Genomic DNA, 14,510 nt, shown 5'->3' on the forward strand with positions numbered 1-14,510 from the left:
TGAAAATTTTCAATAAAAGATTGAAGATCAAGTTTAAGATCAGACATATCTTACTTTGTAGCCATCAAAATATCAACCTTCAATACCTTATAGTGTAGGAGTTTTAAAGTTAGACAATTCTCATCAATTATGAAGAATTACCAACCAAGTAATTTTTAAGCTTTAGCAGCATATCAATGGTGCCATTTTTCCTCTTTGATTATGGATTAGAACATTACTTTCTTATATAGTAAGGAGTCGGGGTTAGGTCTACATCGGTCAAGAAATAAGAGATAGATAAATTTAGAACTGAATATTAGAAAATAGTTTAGAGCCGAAAGAATGACTCATTCAATATGTAGACATTGCTTATGTTGAATAAATAAATTACTAGACATAAAGTTTAGTTATTTTGTATGACAAAGCAAATGAAATTAGAGAATCAACCATTAGCAAATTCATGGTAACATATGGTAAAAAATGCTTGTTACTAAAGTTTCAATTGATTTGACAAACCCTAACTCAGTTTGATGACAACTAAAGTCCTACCACAGTTTTATTAACTAGCTAGGATAATAAAATGATTGTTTGGCAAAGCTTTTATTCCCTTCATTACTGTATATGCACAACTTTTTTTATATTTTTTATTTAAAAAAAATTAATATAAAAATATTTTACTTTTTATATCACATCATTCACTTTTTATTACTATATATATATATATATAACTTTTTTCATACAAAAAATTCAAAACTTTATATCACATCAATCATTTTTTATTATAGTAACAAAGGCAAAACCATTTGCCGAACAATCCCAAAGAAGAAGCATACGAAAAGCTTAGGGGTTGCTTGACAATGACCCTAAAGTGGCCCATAACTATTTTTTAAGTTTTTTTAACTCATAACATTTTTACTTTTTACATCACATTAAATTTATCAATAACTTTTTATTACTATTCAAATAAAAAAATAACTACAAAACAATTTTTGTTTGAACTTTTCCATACAAAATATTCTTACTTTTTTCCACTTCAATCAATTTTTGCTACAATTCCAATCAAATGCCAAACAACTTCTTAGTGAATCAAAGAGAACCTAGGAATTTACAATAATGATAAAAACAATCATAAGTAACTATTTATAAAGATATGTTTTCAAGAGGCTGCTCAATCAACTGTGACAATGTTTTATAAAATGAAGGACACTAGTTCGAATAAAGACGCTGACATGCCATTCTTTCAAGTTTTCAACTCATGAGTCATGAGTCATGGCCATCTTTTGTCAATTCTTTTTTAAATTCACTCAATGATAAGTTTGGGAAAGAAAAAAAAAGAATAGAGTTAGACGTAAGATAAATTGAGATTAAAAAAAGAAGCTTTATCCTATATTCCTATTTATATTATATTGTCCATTAAGTTATCTTTACAAAAAGAAGTAATCACTATAAAATAAAAAAAACATACAAAACGAATTAAATCATTTGCCCTTTCAGTTAATTTCGCCATTTACATTCTCTTTGTAGACCACCGTCGAAATGTCGGACTGCATTCCGAACGAGGTTGTCACCGATATCCTCTCACGATTGCCCGTGAAATCGCTCATCAGATTCAGATGCGTTTCCCGGACATGGAGCTCTCTCATCTCCAGCCCCCACTTAATCGCCGCTCATCGTAATTTTACTCTTTCCAACACCCACCACCCACCTTACCTTCTCTTTCGTCACTTCAATGACCAACACAAGAATGAACGCTTCACTCTGCCTTCTTCAGATGATCTATTTCCTCGCACCCTTTCTCAAGAAATGGAAGAGAATGGGTTTTTTTCGTATACCCATCAGATTTTATAGAATTGCCTTTCACACGTAAGAGTATCAACCAATCCTTCAGCATAGTTGGTTCGTCTAACGGCCTACTCTGTCTCAATATTTGCTACAACGATGGCTATGTTTTTTGGAACCCTTCTATTCGAAAAGCTATATATCTTCCGGACCCCAGCATCAGATTTAGTTCTCATGGTCAATTTTTGCATTCTCTTGGCTTTGGCTATGACCCCACAACCGACGATTTCAAGTTGGTGAGGGTGGCGTATCTTGAAGGCATTACTGAAACCGTTCCACCTCCGGTTGAGATTTATACCCTTCGCACCGGCGCCTGGCGCTTTGTTACCGCCCCAGGTCCTCCCTATGTTATCGATGAATGGCCCTTATCAGTTTTCGTCAATGGGGCAGTTCACTGGCTCGCGCACACTCCGTGGAATAAGGGTGATTTTCGCAACGTGATTGTATCGTTCGATATGGGAGCTGAGGCGTTTCATGAAATGGATTTGCCTGAGAGTTTACAAGGGTCGGAACACTTGAACGTGACTGTTGCGGTGCTTGATGGATTGCTTGCGCTTGCCCCATGTAACGGGTGGTGGGGGGAAGAGTCTCACTCTGTGTGGGTGATGAAGGAGTATGGTGTAGTGGAGTCTTGGACTAAACAATTTGATGTCGATGTTAGAGAAGGATTAGGGAGGGTGATAGCCTTCAGAAGAAAGGGTGAAGTTCCAGTGAACAAGGCTAGTGGACAACTAATTTTGGATCTTCCCATTTATGGCTTAACAGAGTCGTTTTATTTGAATACTTACGTGGAGAGCCTTGTCCTACTGAATGTAGCAGATGGAGTTTTGGGAAGGCAGGACACTAAGAATAGCAAGTAAAGGCCAGATATGTAATGCTAGTTTTACTTCATACTTGTTTGCGGTTCCTCAATTAGTGTGCTTAACATGATTCTGTTATTGACCTTCTGCATACGCCTGCAAAATGCTTATCAAATTGCTGGTCCAAAGTGACTGGTTTTTGTCCATGCATTATGCTGCTGTTATATATTTACAAAAATAAAGAAAAGGGTACAGCAATATGTTCGTGTATCTTGGGCAGAGATGTTCTCTCTTTTTTTACTCTTTTGTTTTTGGGGGAGAGGGGAGGGAGTTGGAGTCAAACTCAATTGTTGTTGTCGGATTCTTGAAGTTCTAAAAGTTATTATGCCATAAGCCTGTAGATATCATTCTGAAAGTACATTCATTTCTTTCAAATGCCCATTATAACTCACTGTAGTTTGTTTTGGGTTCTTGTTGTGTTCTGTGTTAATGAATTTTAAACAAAACCTGCCAGGACCGTTGAGCATAATTTGCACCAATCCAAGTTTTGAATAGTAGGTAATCATGCTACTTGGGAGAAAAAAACTAATTAATGACTATGGGTTTTCTGTGTTCTCTTGAGCCTGGTAATCTTCAATGGAGAAGTAAAACCGTAAATAGTTATGGAGCTAGGAGGAAAATTAATTTGATAAATCATACTCAAGTTATGTCATGTGTGTCTATTCTTTAACCACAAAGAAATTCCACTAGTGGAGTAACGTGCACTATAATTTCGTTGTAGTTCCATCTAATGGTGATGCTGCCAATTGTTTGAAGGAAAGTTTATGTTCATAACAGTCACCAGGGAGATTTAGTCTAATTCTTCAGTATGTTTTATAGTTGTTTTGATACATGAGTTGTCTTAGATTCTCATGTGCGTTTACGCTGCCGATGAAACTGACCCTACCGATGCCTCCACGCTGTACCAGCCGACCACAGTTGGGTTTCAACAGTCTGGTGGCATGGTGTCATGGTGACGTTTTCGTTTTAGTGAATTTATCTAGTGGTGGTATACGCATGAAGAATAGCAAGAAAATGCAAGATACGTGATGTTGGTTTTACTATGTACTTGTTTACAGCTCCTCAGTTATTATGCTTAATATAAGGCTAATATTGACATTTTGCTTGCATTTTATAAAACCCCATATAAAATATAAAATGCTAGTTGAATTGCTCGTCCAAAGTGATTGATTTTCTATAAGGTTCTTGCATCTTGTGGAGGACCTTATAGTAAACCATTACCATAATATTATCTGATACTTTCAGACTGCTTCAGGGTTGGAGAAATTTTGATGAATGCCACTAGGTCTGTTGAGCATAATTTGTGTCGATCCAATTTTTGATAGTAGGTAATGAAAGGGGAAAGAAAACTTAGGTAAGAATGTTCTAATGCTTGTTGGTTGCTGAAATATTTTTTCTTCTCTTGAATGTGTTTTTCTGCATTGGAAGATGACAAGAATCAAAACCTTAAGTAGTGTTGGAACTTGGAGTGTTAATGTGATAAATCATGCTCAAGTAATGTCATGTGTCTATTCTTTGACTGAAAAAGAGTGCACTAGTGAAGTCACATGTGGTATAGTGTAGTTGTAGTTCCATCAAATGGTTGAAGCTGCGAATTGTTTTTTTTTTTTTTTTATTTGAATTTAGTAAAAGTTGGAGGTGAAGAAAATGAAATAGCAAATGCAGGCTTGGTGATGGGATGAAGGAGAGGTTTTGTTTATAGCAGCTACCAGGAAGGTTTAGTATAATCCTTCAGTATGTTTTGTGATTGTTTTGAAACTTTAGAGTTATCTGGATTCTCATGTGTGTGAGCTCATGCTCGGCAGAACATGTGCATGAAGGCATGTCATATACTATGATTCTAAGGGCTCAATACCTGTTCGGGCTAAATTCCCAAAATCATGCTTGTTGAATGTCTTTGTATCTTTGTTAAATAGAGTGTGAATTTACTGTTAGGATATAATTTTCCTACTAACCATCTCACATGGTGAAAGATAGCATCATGAATATGCTTGAAAATACTACTAGTCATTAGTTGTCAGCTCTGTCCTTGATAATAATTGTTCCCAAGTTATATTGATTATCTATGGTCCTCCCATCTCTAGTTCTTTTACTTTCAACAATATATTAGAGAATGGATTTTTTTAGCATGTTACTGCTTTTTATTTTCAGAGGGAGAAGTAAGTTATAGCAGCCACCAATGAGGATTAATCTTTTTTTTTTTTTTTTTGTTTCTTTGTTGGACAAAGATTATTAATTCCTTATGTGACAAGGAAATTACTTTCCTTTCACATTTAAAAGATTTAAATAAGTATTTTATTCAAAATAGAAATTTGGGATAACTTTCAATAGCTGTAATACAAAAAGTTGTCATAGCCGTACTAAACTGTAGTCTTACTTCATTCGTCAAAACAAAACCGTACCCTCGTTTCAGCTGGTTATATTGCCTTTCATTGTTCAATCAGATCAACATGAAGAATGGGTTGCAGTAGTTCAAGATGTTTGAACCCATGCTTTGGTGATTGCAGAGTGTAGGTGCGTGAATTGATTGGAACTAATCAAAACTGGTCAAGGGCAAATTTGGTTGATTTGTGACAGGTATGACCCTTGACACTGTATTACAATCTGCATCTTCTTCTGCTGTTTGGCCTTGCTTCTCATTGCGTTTACCCCATAGAAGAATATACATGCCAATTACAACTAGGATAGATCCCAGAATACTGTTCATTACCAATGAAGAATGTTAAGGACAATTTAATATCTGATAAACAACAAATTATTTAAAAGTGATAAAAGGTATCAACCTTCCAACGTAAATTTGTTCATGCAAGATAAAGAAATCAAAGATAGCTACAAATATCTCTATCAGGGGGGTAAATGCTGACGTGAAGAGTGGACCTCTTTGTTTGACACACCATGACATCGCCACATAGCACAAGCCTGATCCCACCATCCCCTGTGTCCAAAAATGAAGAACTAGGTTTATGGAGTATCCTAATTTTGGATTAAACGCTATTCAAAGAAACATTCCTTATTTGAGCCGTTCATTGATTGTTGGATCCAACATTAAGGAATAAGAGATATAAACATGAAATTCAAAAGAAAATCATGATTATGTGCACTGCAACTTTTGAATCTTAGAAAGAGTACTTACAGCATATATGACAGTTAATATCTCCAACTTCCCTTTCATAACCCACATGCCAAGGTTTCTCTCCGTGATCAAACACAAGACTGCAGATTGAATGGCGCCAAAAAAGCTCAGAATTGCAGTGCTAGAATATTGACAGGGATATCTTTTGCCAATCTTTGCTTGTATAAGGAACCATGAAGACCACAACAAGCAGCCTGCAGCATTAAGTATCGAACCAATGGCCCACCTTTCTGTCTTAGCCGAAACCATCATGGTGTCTTGGTTAGCTATGTGAGTTGTGGCTCGTGATTGTGGGTTGTTTAGTGGAGTTCCTTTGTATAGGGTTAATAACAAAGCACCACCAATGCATACCACAGCTCCCAACACCTTAGCCCTCCCGTATTTGCTCTTTATGTTCACTTTCTCTAGACTGCAAAGAGTTAAATACCATAGAGTGTCAATTATTGTGGCTCGTTTGACAATACTTTTTAGGACAGCTTTTTGCTTTTTAGCAAAAAAGAAAAAACATTAACAAATAATTCAAAACACAAAATACTCTTAAACTACTCTCACATTATGTCACATCACAACTAAAAAGTAAAAAGCACCCTTTAAAAAGTTTACCAAAGAATAAAAGTAGGCGCCTATTGCTTTTACTTACCCAAATGGAAGTGACAGTAGAAATGTGTTTACAGGCACCATACTGATGAAAGCACATGTGAACGTAGCAGATGTGTATTGAAGTCCAAGAAGGAACAAGTATTGTGTGAGTGTTACCCTGAAAAAATTAGTAGTTGTCTAAGAGACTAAGACTACCAGTATCTGTTGTAATTGTAAGAATTCAAATGGACAATCTGCCATAACTAACCCGACCAGAGCACTAAAGAAAAGTTGACATAAGATACAAGCTGTAAGTTCAGGTCTGCTTTTCCTGCAAGAAAACCAAGTATTTTAGTCCCTTTATTAAACCTGTTCAAAAGAACAAGAAAAGTAAATTGATGAGAACAATCTTTAGATGAAAAGGTTTAAAGAAACTATACCTATTCCAGAAGTAGGCAATGGGCCCCAAGAAAATAGCAGAAATTGACTGTCGGTATGCAACGATAATTAATTGGTTTGTTCCTTCATTAAGAACCTTCTTAAGAAGTAAATTCACTATGGCCAATGCAAAATTGACGACTACCATGGCACCAACAGGCTTCCATTCTCCAAATGAATTCATCTTAACTGGATGCACACCCTCCTTTCTCTTCTATTTTCTTGTGCTTTGAACCACAATGCAGTTAGACATGTTTGTGCTTCTATATATAAGCCAACCACCTCCCCAAAATGTGAACGAACATGAATAATATCCTGCATCAAATCAACCCCTTTGAAGCAATCTACTTTAAATCTTTCTTTAATTTTCTATTGCTCTTTCCCTGGAAATTTTGCATTAGTGAGATCACAGCATCATTAACTGCTAAGCTAATATGTGCATCATCATTACATGAACACAGAGATTCAACATTATTCTTGACTTACCATTTAAATATTAACCATAATGAGGTGAGAATCTTGATGCCAGTAAAGCTTTTCTGTTATTATAAGTAAAGCAGTAAGCATCATTAGAAAGTAGCACCAAATGGGAGAGCATCATTCGAAAGTGATCACAGATATATATGATCAACCATCCCTTTCTTCTGCTTGGAATCTGATCCAGCATTTCTCTAAAATATATCCTCAACAAAACTAGAAAGAATGAGTTCATCGATTTTATATATCTATTGTTGAGGATAAATGAGAAAATAAAACGATAATACTATTGTTGAGGATCTATTGCGAAAAGGAGAAGAAGACAAAAAAATATACAAAACTGATGATGAATGTTTGAAAAAAAAAAAAAAAAAAATTGTTCTTTCCTTGTTTCTCACGTTCCCAACAAGAAAATATGGAATTAGAAAAGATTGAATGATTGAAAATATGAGTGTTGGCAAGAATATAATAGAAAAAAAAAAAAAGAAAAGAATTGGAATAATATTTAAAAGAAAGTAGAGAAGAGAATAACAAATTTGTCGAAGCGTGTGTAGAAAAAGCATCAGCTAAAGTAAATAATAGTACTTTTTGATTAGGTGTATTACATGACGTTGCTTGAGATGCTCTTATTACTTCAATGCATTAATTCATTTCCCAATGGTATAAAGATTCTGAGATGTTTAATTTGCTGTATACCATTTTTGATCACCATAAAATTTTGAAATAAACGGGAATTTAACATGGAATTAAAATAAAAGTTTTGAGTTTGAACATTATGTAGGTTATTTATTTAGGATTAAAGTATTAATTAAATTGTGGGGCAAAATTATAATTTTATTTTTTCAAACAATTTTGCCACTTTGAAGTTAAAAGTGTAAAAGTAAGTTCGTGTAATTAAGAGTAATGTTACGGAGTAGCAACCCACCAGCAACTCATCCGCATTTTTGCTAGTTAACTCAACCTGGGTTAACCAGCCTTTAAAAAAATAAAAAATAAAAATTTAACCAAACCAAAAACGCGTGCTCTCTTTTTTTTTTTTTTTTTTTTTTTTTTTCCCCCCTCTTTCCCATTCTCCGCCCTTCTCTCTCATTCCCCTCCACCCATCACCACAACTGGCCACCACCATCCAGTGGGTACAAAGCAGACACACCGCCGCCCACCACTGGCCCTTTCCCCTCTACCCTCTCTCCCAAACCCCCAAAACTCTTCCCTCCACCCTCTTCCACCCAACAGCGCCGGCCACCACCAAGCAGTGCCTCCGACCACCACCAATTTCCGTCGAACGCCAACCATCCGGCTGATCTATCTCAACCTCACGCGGTTTGGTTGCCTCCACCCACCGAACAACACCCACACCATCTTCCTTTGCTTACCACCGGTGACACCCACCCACAAGTCTTTTTTAATTTTGATTCTTTAGGTTTTTTGGTTCTCTCATCTAGGTTTTGCTTAGTGATTTTTGCATCATTGTATTTTTGTGGGTTACGTTTTGTACTCAACCGGGGTTTTTCATTTTGATTCTTTAGGTCTTTTGGGGTTCTTAAATGAATCTTACTTATCAAAAGGGGAATCCAAATATATATATTTCCTTTTGAATTAGTGTTTGCATGTAAAATAAGTCGCAGTGAATGAATCATAATACCTATATTGATGTAATGTGTATGAGATAAACATGAATAGCTCTAAGTTTAAATATGAATATTTCATACATTGTATACTAATGATTTAGTATTGCAATTTAAGCAAATCACACATTCAACCAATAGTTGAGCAACCCTCGTAGCTGCAAAAGTATTCTCCCAAGCCAACAGCTATCACCACAAAAGCTTGATCAACAAAATGTCATTTAATTTTCTAATCAGTAGCATTAATTCAAACGCAGAATTCCATTTCATAAAATGGCAATGTGACTGACAACTGATATATTGCTTCCAACATTATTGACAAAGGAGATGAGTTCATCAATCCTTTGAACATAAATGGTTTTATTGAAATTCCTATAAAATAAGCCACACTTGATCGATCAAGCTAGTCTTTTAATTTTACGTATTCCCAACTCTTCCAATCCTCAGATAAATAGGAAACTTCACAACCTTATGATCTTTTCCATCTTCATTCCAAGCACGCTTAAAATCCTCAACCACATCATCGCTCAAAAGCTCCACACCCTTCTCCCTCGCCGTCTGATACGCTGACCATGATTTTAAGTAAGTAAAATAATGATCTAAATCCATCAATTTTTCAGCTACAAACTCAAATGGCCCAGTGTGATCAACTCCATCCACTGGCTCAAACGGAAAATGGATGCTCCTATACTTGTCGTCCACTAATTTACGCGCCGGCTCCCAATAGGGTTCTACAGTAATACCATAATAGGGTTTGAAGACCGAGTCGACCGAGTCATTGACTTCTGGCACGGTGTAGCACCATGCAGCTATGACACCATGAGGTTTTTTGAGTATCCATTTCACTTGTTGGTAGAAATTAGGGAGATCGAACCAGTGGAAGGCCTGAGCAATCGTCACAACATCCACGCTTGATTGAGGAGCAACTTTGCTTTCAAGCTCGGCTATAGACATGGTGGAAGGGGTTTGCTGGTATGTTATATTGGGTAGCTTTGGAGCAAAAGACAGCTGTTTTGGGCTTGTATCTGTGGCTATCACATTCTTGTACATCCCAGCTAGCTGCAAATCAAGTTGACAAATGTTGATCAAAAATTTCTCAGGGGAATTTGCATCTGCTCCCAAAATTTTAGGAGGCATTATATATCATATTCCAAAGACCTGATGTTTTAGTGATGATAGAAGTGCCCAAAGTGAATTTTGCCTAATATCCCATATTCAGAAAAAGGCTGCAACTTTTAGGAAGAGGAAAGAGAAAAAGAAACTCACAGATTGAGCAGCCTGACCGCTGCCGGTGCCGACGTCCCATGCAAGGTCTTTACAGGATGTCTTGGAAGCAATGAATTCAAACAATTCTGGAGGGTAACTAGGCCGACCTTCCGCGTAATTCTCCGCCTGTTTAATGAACAATTCTGCCATCTCTCCCTCTCTCCTCTCTATCTCCCGTTTTCAGGTTGTCAGGTTGGATCTATTCAACTTTGGCTGCCATTTATAGATTAAAAAAAAAAAAAAAATTGAAGATAATTACGGATCAGACCCACGTTGCAAAATTTCTCAACTTTACAGGAAGGTTCAACCGAGGAAGGTTCATGGGTGCAAGTGTAATGATGTGTTAGTTTTGAGTGGAAAAAGTGTAAGGGTATATGTCACTAGAAAACGACTGCGTAAATGTGAGTTGCTGGAAAATTGACCCACTAATTTTTTTTCACACCAATTGATTCTACTGTAAGAAAATTGTATCAGATGAATGACCAACAATTTAGTGAATTTTAATCCAGTGCATCAAAAATATGTAGTTTTTGGATTGGAATTTCCTAAAACTGGGTTGTCTGCATCTTAAGAGAGATGAATCGTAGAGTTTACCTATCCCGAATAGGTGAGCATAAAACTCTATTTTGCTCAAGACAAGTGAACCCAAGATTCTCTCGGCCGATTCAATTGTCCTTTTTTATGAGATGGGTTTTTCAACACACATTAGAGATTGTTGGATAATGAATTGATTTTACAGGTCATGGTGGGCTCCATTTAGTTTTGGTTGCAACTTTGTGTCTTTTCTACTGCACTCACACATCTTGACCTTTCCATGGAAAAATATTCTTGGCCGATTTTTATATTTTAAGGAAAAGTACACTTTACTCTCTCAAAGTTAGGGGTGCAAAGGCGGTTACGGTTAGCAGTTAGTGGCAATAACCGCTAACCGTAACCGCCCTAGCGGTTAGTAAATTTCACTAACCGCAACCGCTAACCGCCTAGCGGTTAGCGGTTAGCGGTTAGTGGCCGGTTAGCGGTTAGTGAAATAGATAACCGCCCGCTAACCGCTTTTTTAAAAATTGGGCTTTTTGGGCTTTTTTTTACCCTCATTTTTTTTTCTTGTATTTTTAATATCTTCTTGGGCCCAATTACTATAAATATTTGAATTGTCATTGGATCATATGATTAAGTGTTGATCTTATAAACTTACAAACAAACAAAAATACTTCAATTGTAGTTATAAGTAACACATTGTTTAATCCAATGTCAATTACTTAATTTGATATTATATGAATCACATTGTCATTGTCATTGTACATGAATAATTGATTAAGTATTGGAATTGTAATTGGATCATATAGTTAAATATTTATCTTATACATTTATATTATTCAATATGCATATAATATAACTATAAGCAATTATATATATATATATATATATAAAATTCAAAATTGTTCAAAATTGTTAATTTTCTTCTTTTTTTTTTTTCTTTCAAAAAATGGTTAAATTTCTTTTTCTAAAAAATGTTCAAAAAATACATTAATACTTCAATTGTGATTATAAGTAACACATTGTTGAATCTAATGTCAATTACTTAATTTGATATTATATAATCATATAGTCTCATTAAATTATATCATATGATTCATATGATTAATTATTTAAATTCTTATCATATTTACTTATAATCTTTTTTCTTTGAATTGAACTTAATATCTAATGGTAAATGGTAATGTTCAAACTCCTAAATCCTAAATTTCTAAAGTATCTAATAATGCTTTAATTAAATTGTAGACTTGTAGTTATAAGTAACATATTGTTTAATTCAATTGAATCAATTGTGATTATCATTGTACATGAATCATATGATTAACTTGTAGACTTATGACTTATGAGTTATGTCATATTATATATGTATTATTTATTATTATATAATCATATGATTTAATGATCAAGTCATCATGTGATATAATCATATCAATTATAGTGATAATATATAAATTACTAAAAATTATAATACATTAGTACTTAAATTATGTTTATAAGTAACACATTGGTCATTGTTTAATCCAATGTCAATTACTTAATTTGATATTATACGAATCATATCATCATTGTACATTAATAATATGATTCACTTGAAGTCTTGAATAAAGTATTTGAATTGTCATTGAATCATATGATTAACTATTGATATTATACATTTATATTATTCATATACATATGTAGACTTATATAGACATATAGGTTTATAACATACATTGGAAATAAGTCTCTAGATATTTAATTGTTGTATTAGTATGAATTAGTATACTTATGAGTTATGTCATATTATATATGTATAATTTGTTATTATATAATCAAATGATTTAATAATCAATTTCATGTGATATAATCATATAAATTATAGTGATAATATATTAATACTCAAATTGTGATTTAATTATTTTTTAAAAAAAATTGTGATTTAATGATCAAGTGATTATATGATATAATCATATAAATTATAGTGATAATATATTAATACTCAAATTGTGATTTAATTATTTTAAAAAAAAAAATTGTGATTTAATGATCAAGTGATTATGTTATATGTATAAATATTTTTATAATTATAATTATAAAAATATATTATATAAAAAGGCGGTTAGCGGTTACGGTTAGTAGACCCAATAACCGCTAACCGCTAACCGCTAGGCGGTTATGGCGGTTAAGCGGTTAGCGGTTAATGCGGTTAGACGGTTAGGCGGTTAGGCGGTTGGCGGTTATAGCGGTTAGCGGTTAGCGGGCGGTTAAAAACCGCCCGCCTTTGCACCCCTACTCAAAGTTTGAGATGATTTTTAATTCGACCATCAATGTTTTAATTTTTACAATGTACTACCCCCCCAAATTTGCAAATTTTTTTCAATTTGACCAATTTCATCCAAAAATTTTCATATTGCCCATAATTTTTTATTTTTTTTTTATAAAAAAATTAAAAAAATATATATTCGGGGTGGCCGTAGTCACCCCTTTGGCCATCTGGCCATTTTTGCAACCCCCAAATTATTATTATTTTTTTTTATAAAAAGTAAAAAAATTGGGGACAATATGAGAATTTTTGGATGAAATTGGTTGAATTGAAAAAAATTTGCAAGTTTGAGGGGGTGCATTGCAAAAATTGAAACATTGGTGGTCGAATTAAAAATTGCCCCAAACTTTGAAAAATAAAGTATAATTTTCCCTATAATTTATATATGGCGCCGTTCGGCCATTTTGGTGAAGGTGGGTAGTAGCTCCGTGTGAGAGACAGCAACAACTTTGTAGAGAGAAAAACAGAGAAAGAGATGGGCAGCAGCTTCCAAGGGCTGCAAGCTTTAGGGAATTAAGATTTTTTTCTCTTTTGTAATAAATTCTCTTTTATGTGAGTGTGAGCTTGGGTATATTATGACTTTTGGATTTGAGTAGTTTAATTGTACTACTCTTTGTACTCCATCTTTTGTTAGTAAATTTTTTTTTTATTGTCTTCGGTAGTAGATGTAGACTTGTTATTCGAATCACTTAAATTTTAGTGTCTTGTGTGACTGGTTGTTATTTTCTATGCTGCTATTTTCCTGCTTTATTACTGATCTTATAATTATTTTATCTCAACAGAGGTAGTAGCCAAAATCAAATTTGGTGACAACTTATTTTCTCTTTGGAGAATTGGATTATTTGAAGAGAGGCAGGTCCAACTTGGTCTGCCTCACTAGTCAGTGCAGAATATAAGCACGTCATGGTTACAGAGAAAGAGGCTTCGTAATCACATCGGCACGCCAAGTTGTTTTGTAGCTAAACATCCAACAATCACCTAAAAATTCTTCTTATCCAAATGGCAAGCTCAAGATGATGTAATTCTGGTGGGTTGGGTAGTGGAAGAGGTTGATGAGCCCATTGATAGGGAAAGGTGGTAAGCTATTCTATTTCCCACCACACAGAATGTACAACAGGTGTTTGATATAAATACATAGAGAGGAAAGTGAGGTGCTACAATGAAAATGAAAACAGAAAAGGAGAGTTAATCTTAAGGTCGGCCCAATGTATTTTGGGGCCTTAGGTGAAACTTTGAAATGAAGCCTTATTTCCTTTTTTAAGTAAAAAAAAAATATATATATTTTAATATTATTATTATATTTTATTTTAAAAATCATTCTTTTCGCTTTTTGGGATGAAAAATTACTGATTAAGTTTTTATAATCAATATTTGCTAACATCCATTTTTCAATTGATAATATGGCTAATGCATTTAATTTCTCTTGTGACATTGTTGATCTTAGGTAGGATTTTATTAATTTTAATTTTGAAAAACTT

The 14,510-nt window shown here is 34.2% G+C and overlaps 3 protein-coding genes across 3 annotated transcripts; 1 reads left to right on the forward strand and 2 right to left on the reverse strand.

The window, feature by feature from the left end:
* Positions 1 to 1,515: 1,515 nt before the first annotated feature.
* Positions 1,516 to 2,678, forward strand: LOC132186641 (F-box/kelch-repeat protein At3g06240-like). Its single transcript, XM_059600627.1, has 2 exons — positions 1,516 to 1,796; positions 1,868 to 2,678. The coding sequence occupies exons 1-2, from the start codon at positions 1,516 to 1,518 to the stop codon at positions 2,676 to 2,678; spliced, it is 1,092 nt and encodes a 363-aa protein (XP_059456610.1).
* Positions 2,679 to 5,100: 2,422 nt separating this feature from the next.
* Positions 5,101 to 7,021, reverse strand: LOC132188670 (WAT1-related protein At3g30340-like). Its single transcript, XM_059603191.1, has 6 exons — positions 6,831 to 7,021; positions 6,659 to 6,721; positions 6,452 to 6,568; positions 5,812 to 6,220; positions 5,462 to 5,613; positions 5,101 to 5,377 (listed from the first exon to the last, which is right to left on the reverse strand). The coding sequence occupies exons 1-6, from the start codon at positions 7,010 to 7,012 to the stop codon at positions 5,212 to 5,214; spliced, it is 1,089 nt and encodes a 362-aa protein (XP_059459174.1). The 5' UTR covers positions 7,013 to 7,021; the 3' UTR covers positions 5,101 to 5,211.
* Positions 7,022 to 8,967: 1,946 nt separating this feature from the next.
* LOC132188683 (uncharacterized) lies at positions 8,968 to 10,402 on the reverse strand. The gene is made up of 2 exons (XM_059603207.1): positions 10,197 to 10,402; positions 8,968 to 9,989 (listed from the first exon to the last, which is right to left on the reverse strand). Exons 1-2 carry the CDS (start codon positions 10,344 to 10,346, stop codon positions 9,348 to 9,350), a joined length of 792 nt encoding a protein of 263 aa, XP_059459190.1. The 5' UTR covers positions 10,347 to 10,402; the 3' UTR covers positions 8,968 to 9,347.
* Positions 10,403 to 14,510: the final 4,108 nt, after the last annotated feature.

This window comes from Corylus avellana, chromosome ca7 (genome assembly GCF_901000735.1).
Source record: "Corylus avellana chromosome ca7, CavTom2PMs-1.0".
Classification (NCBI taxonomy): Eukaryota; Viridiplantae; Streptophyta; class Magnoliopsida; order Fagales; family Betulaceae; genus Corylus; species Corylus avellana.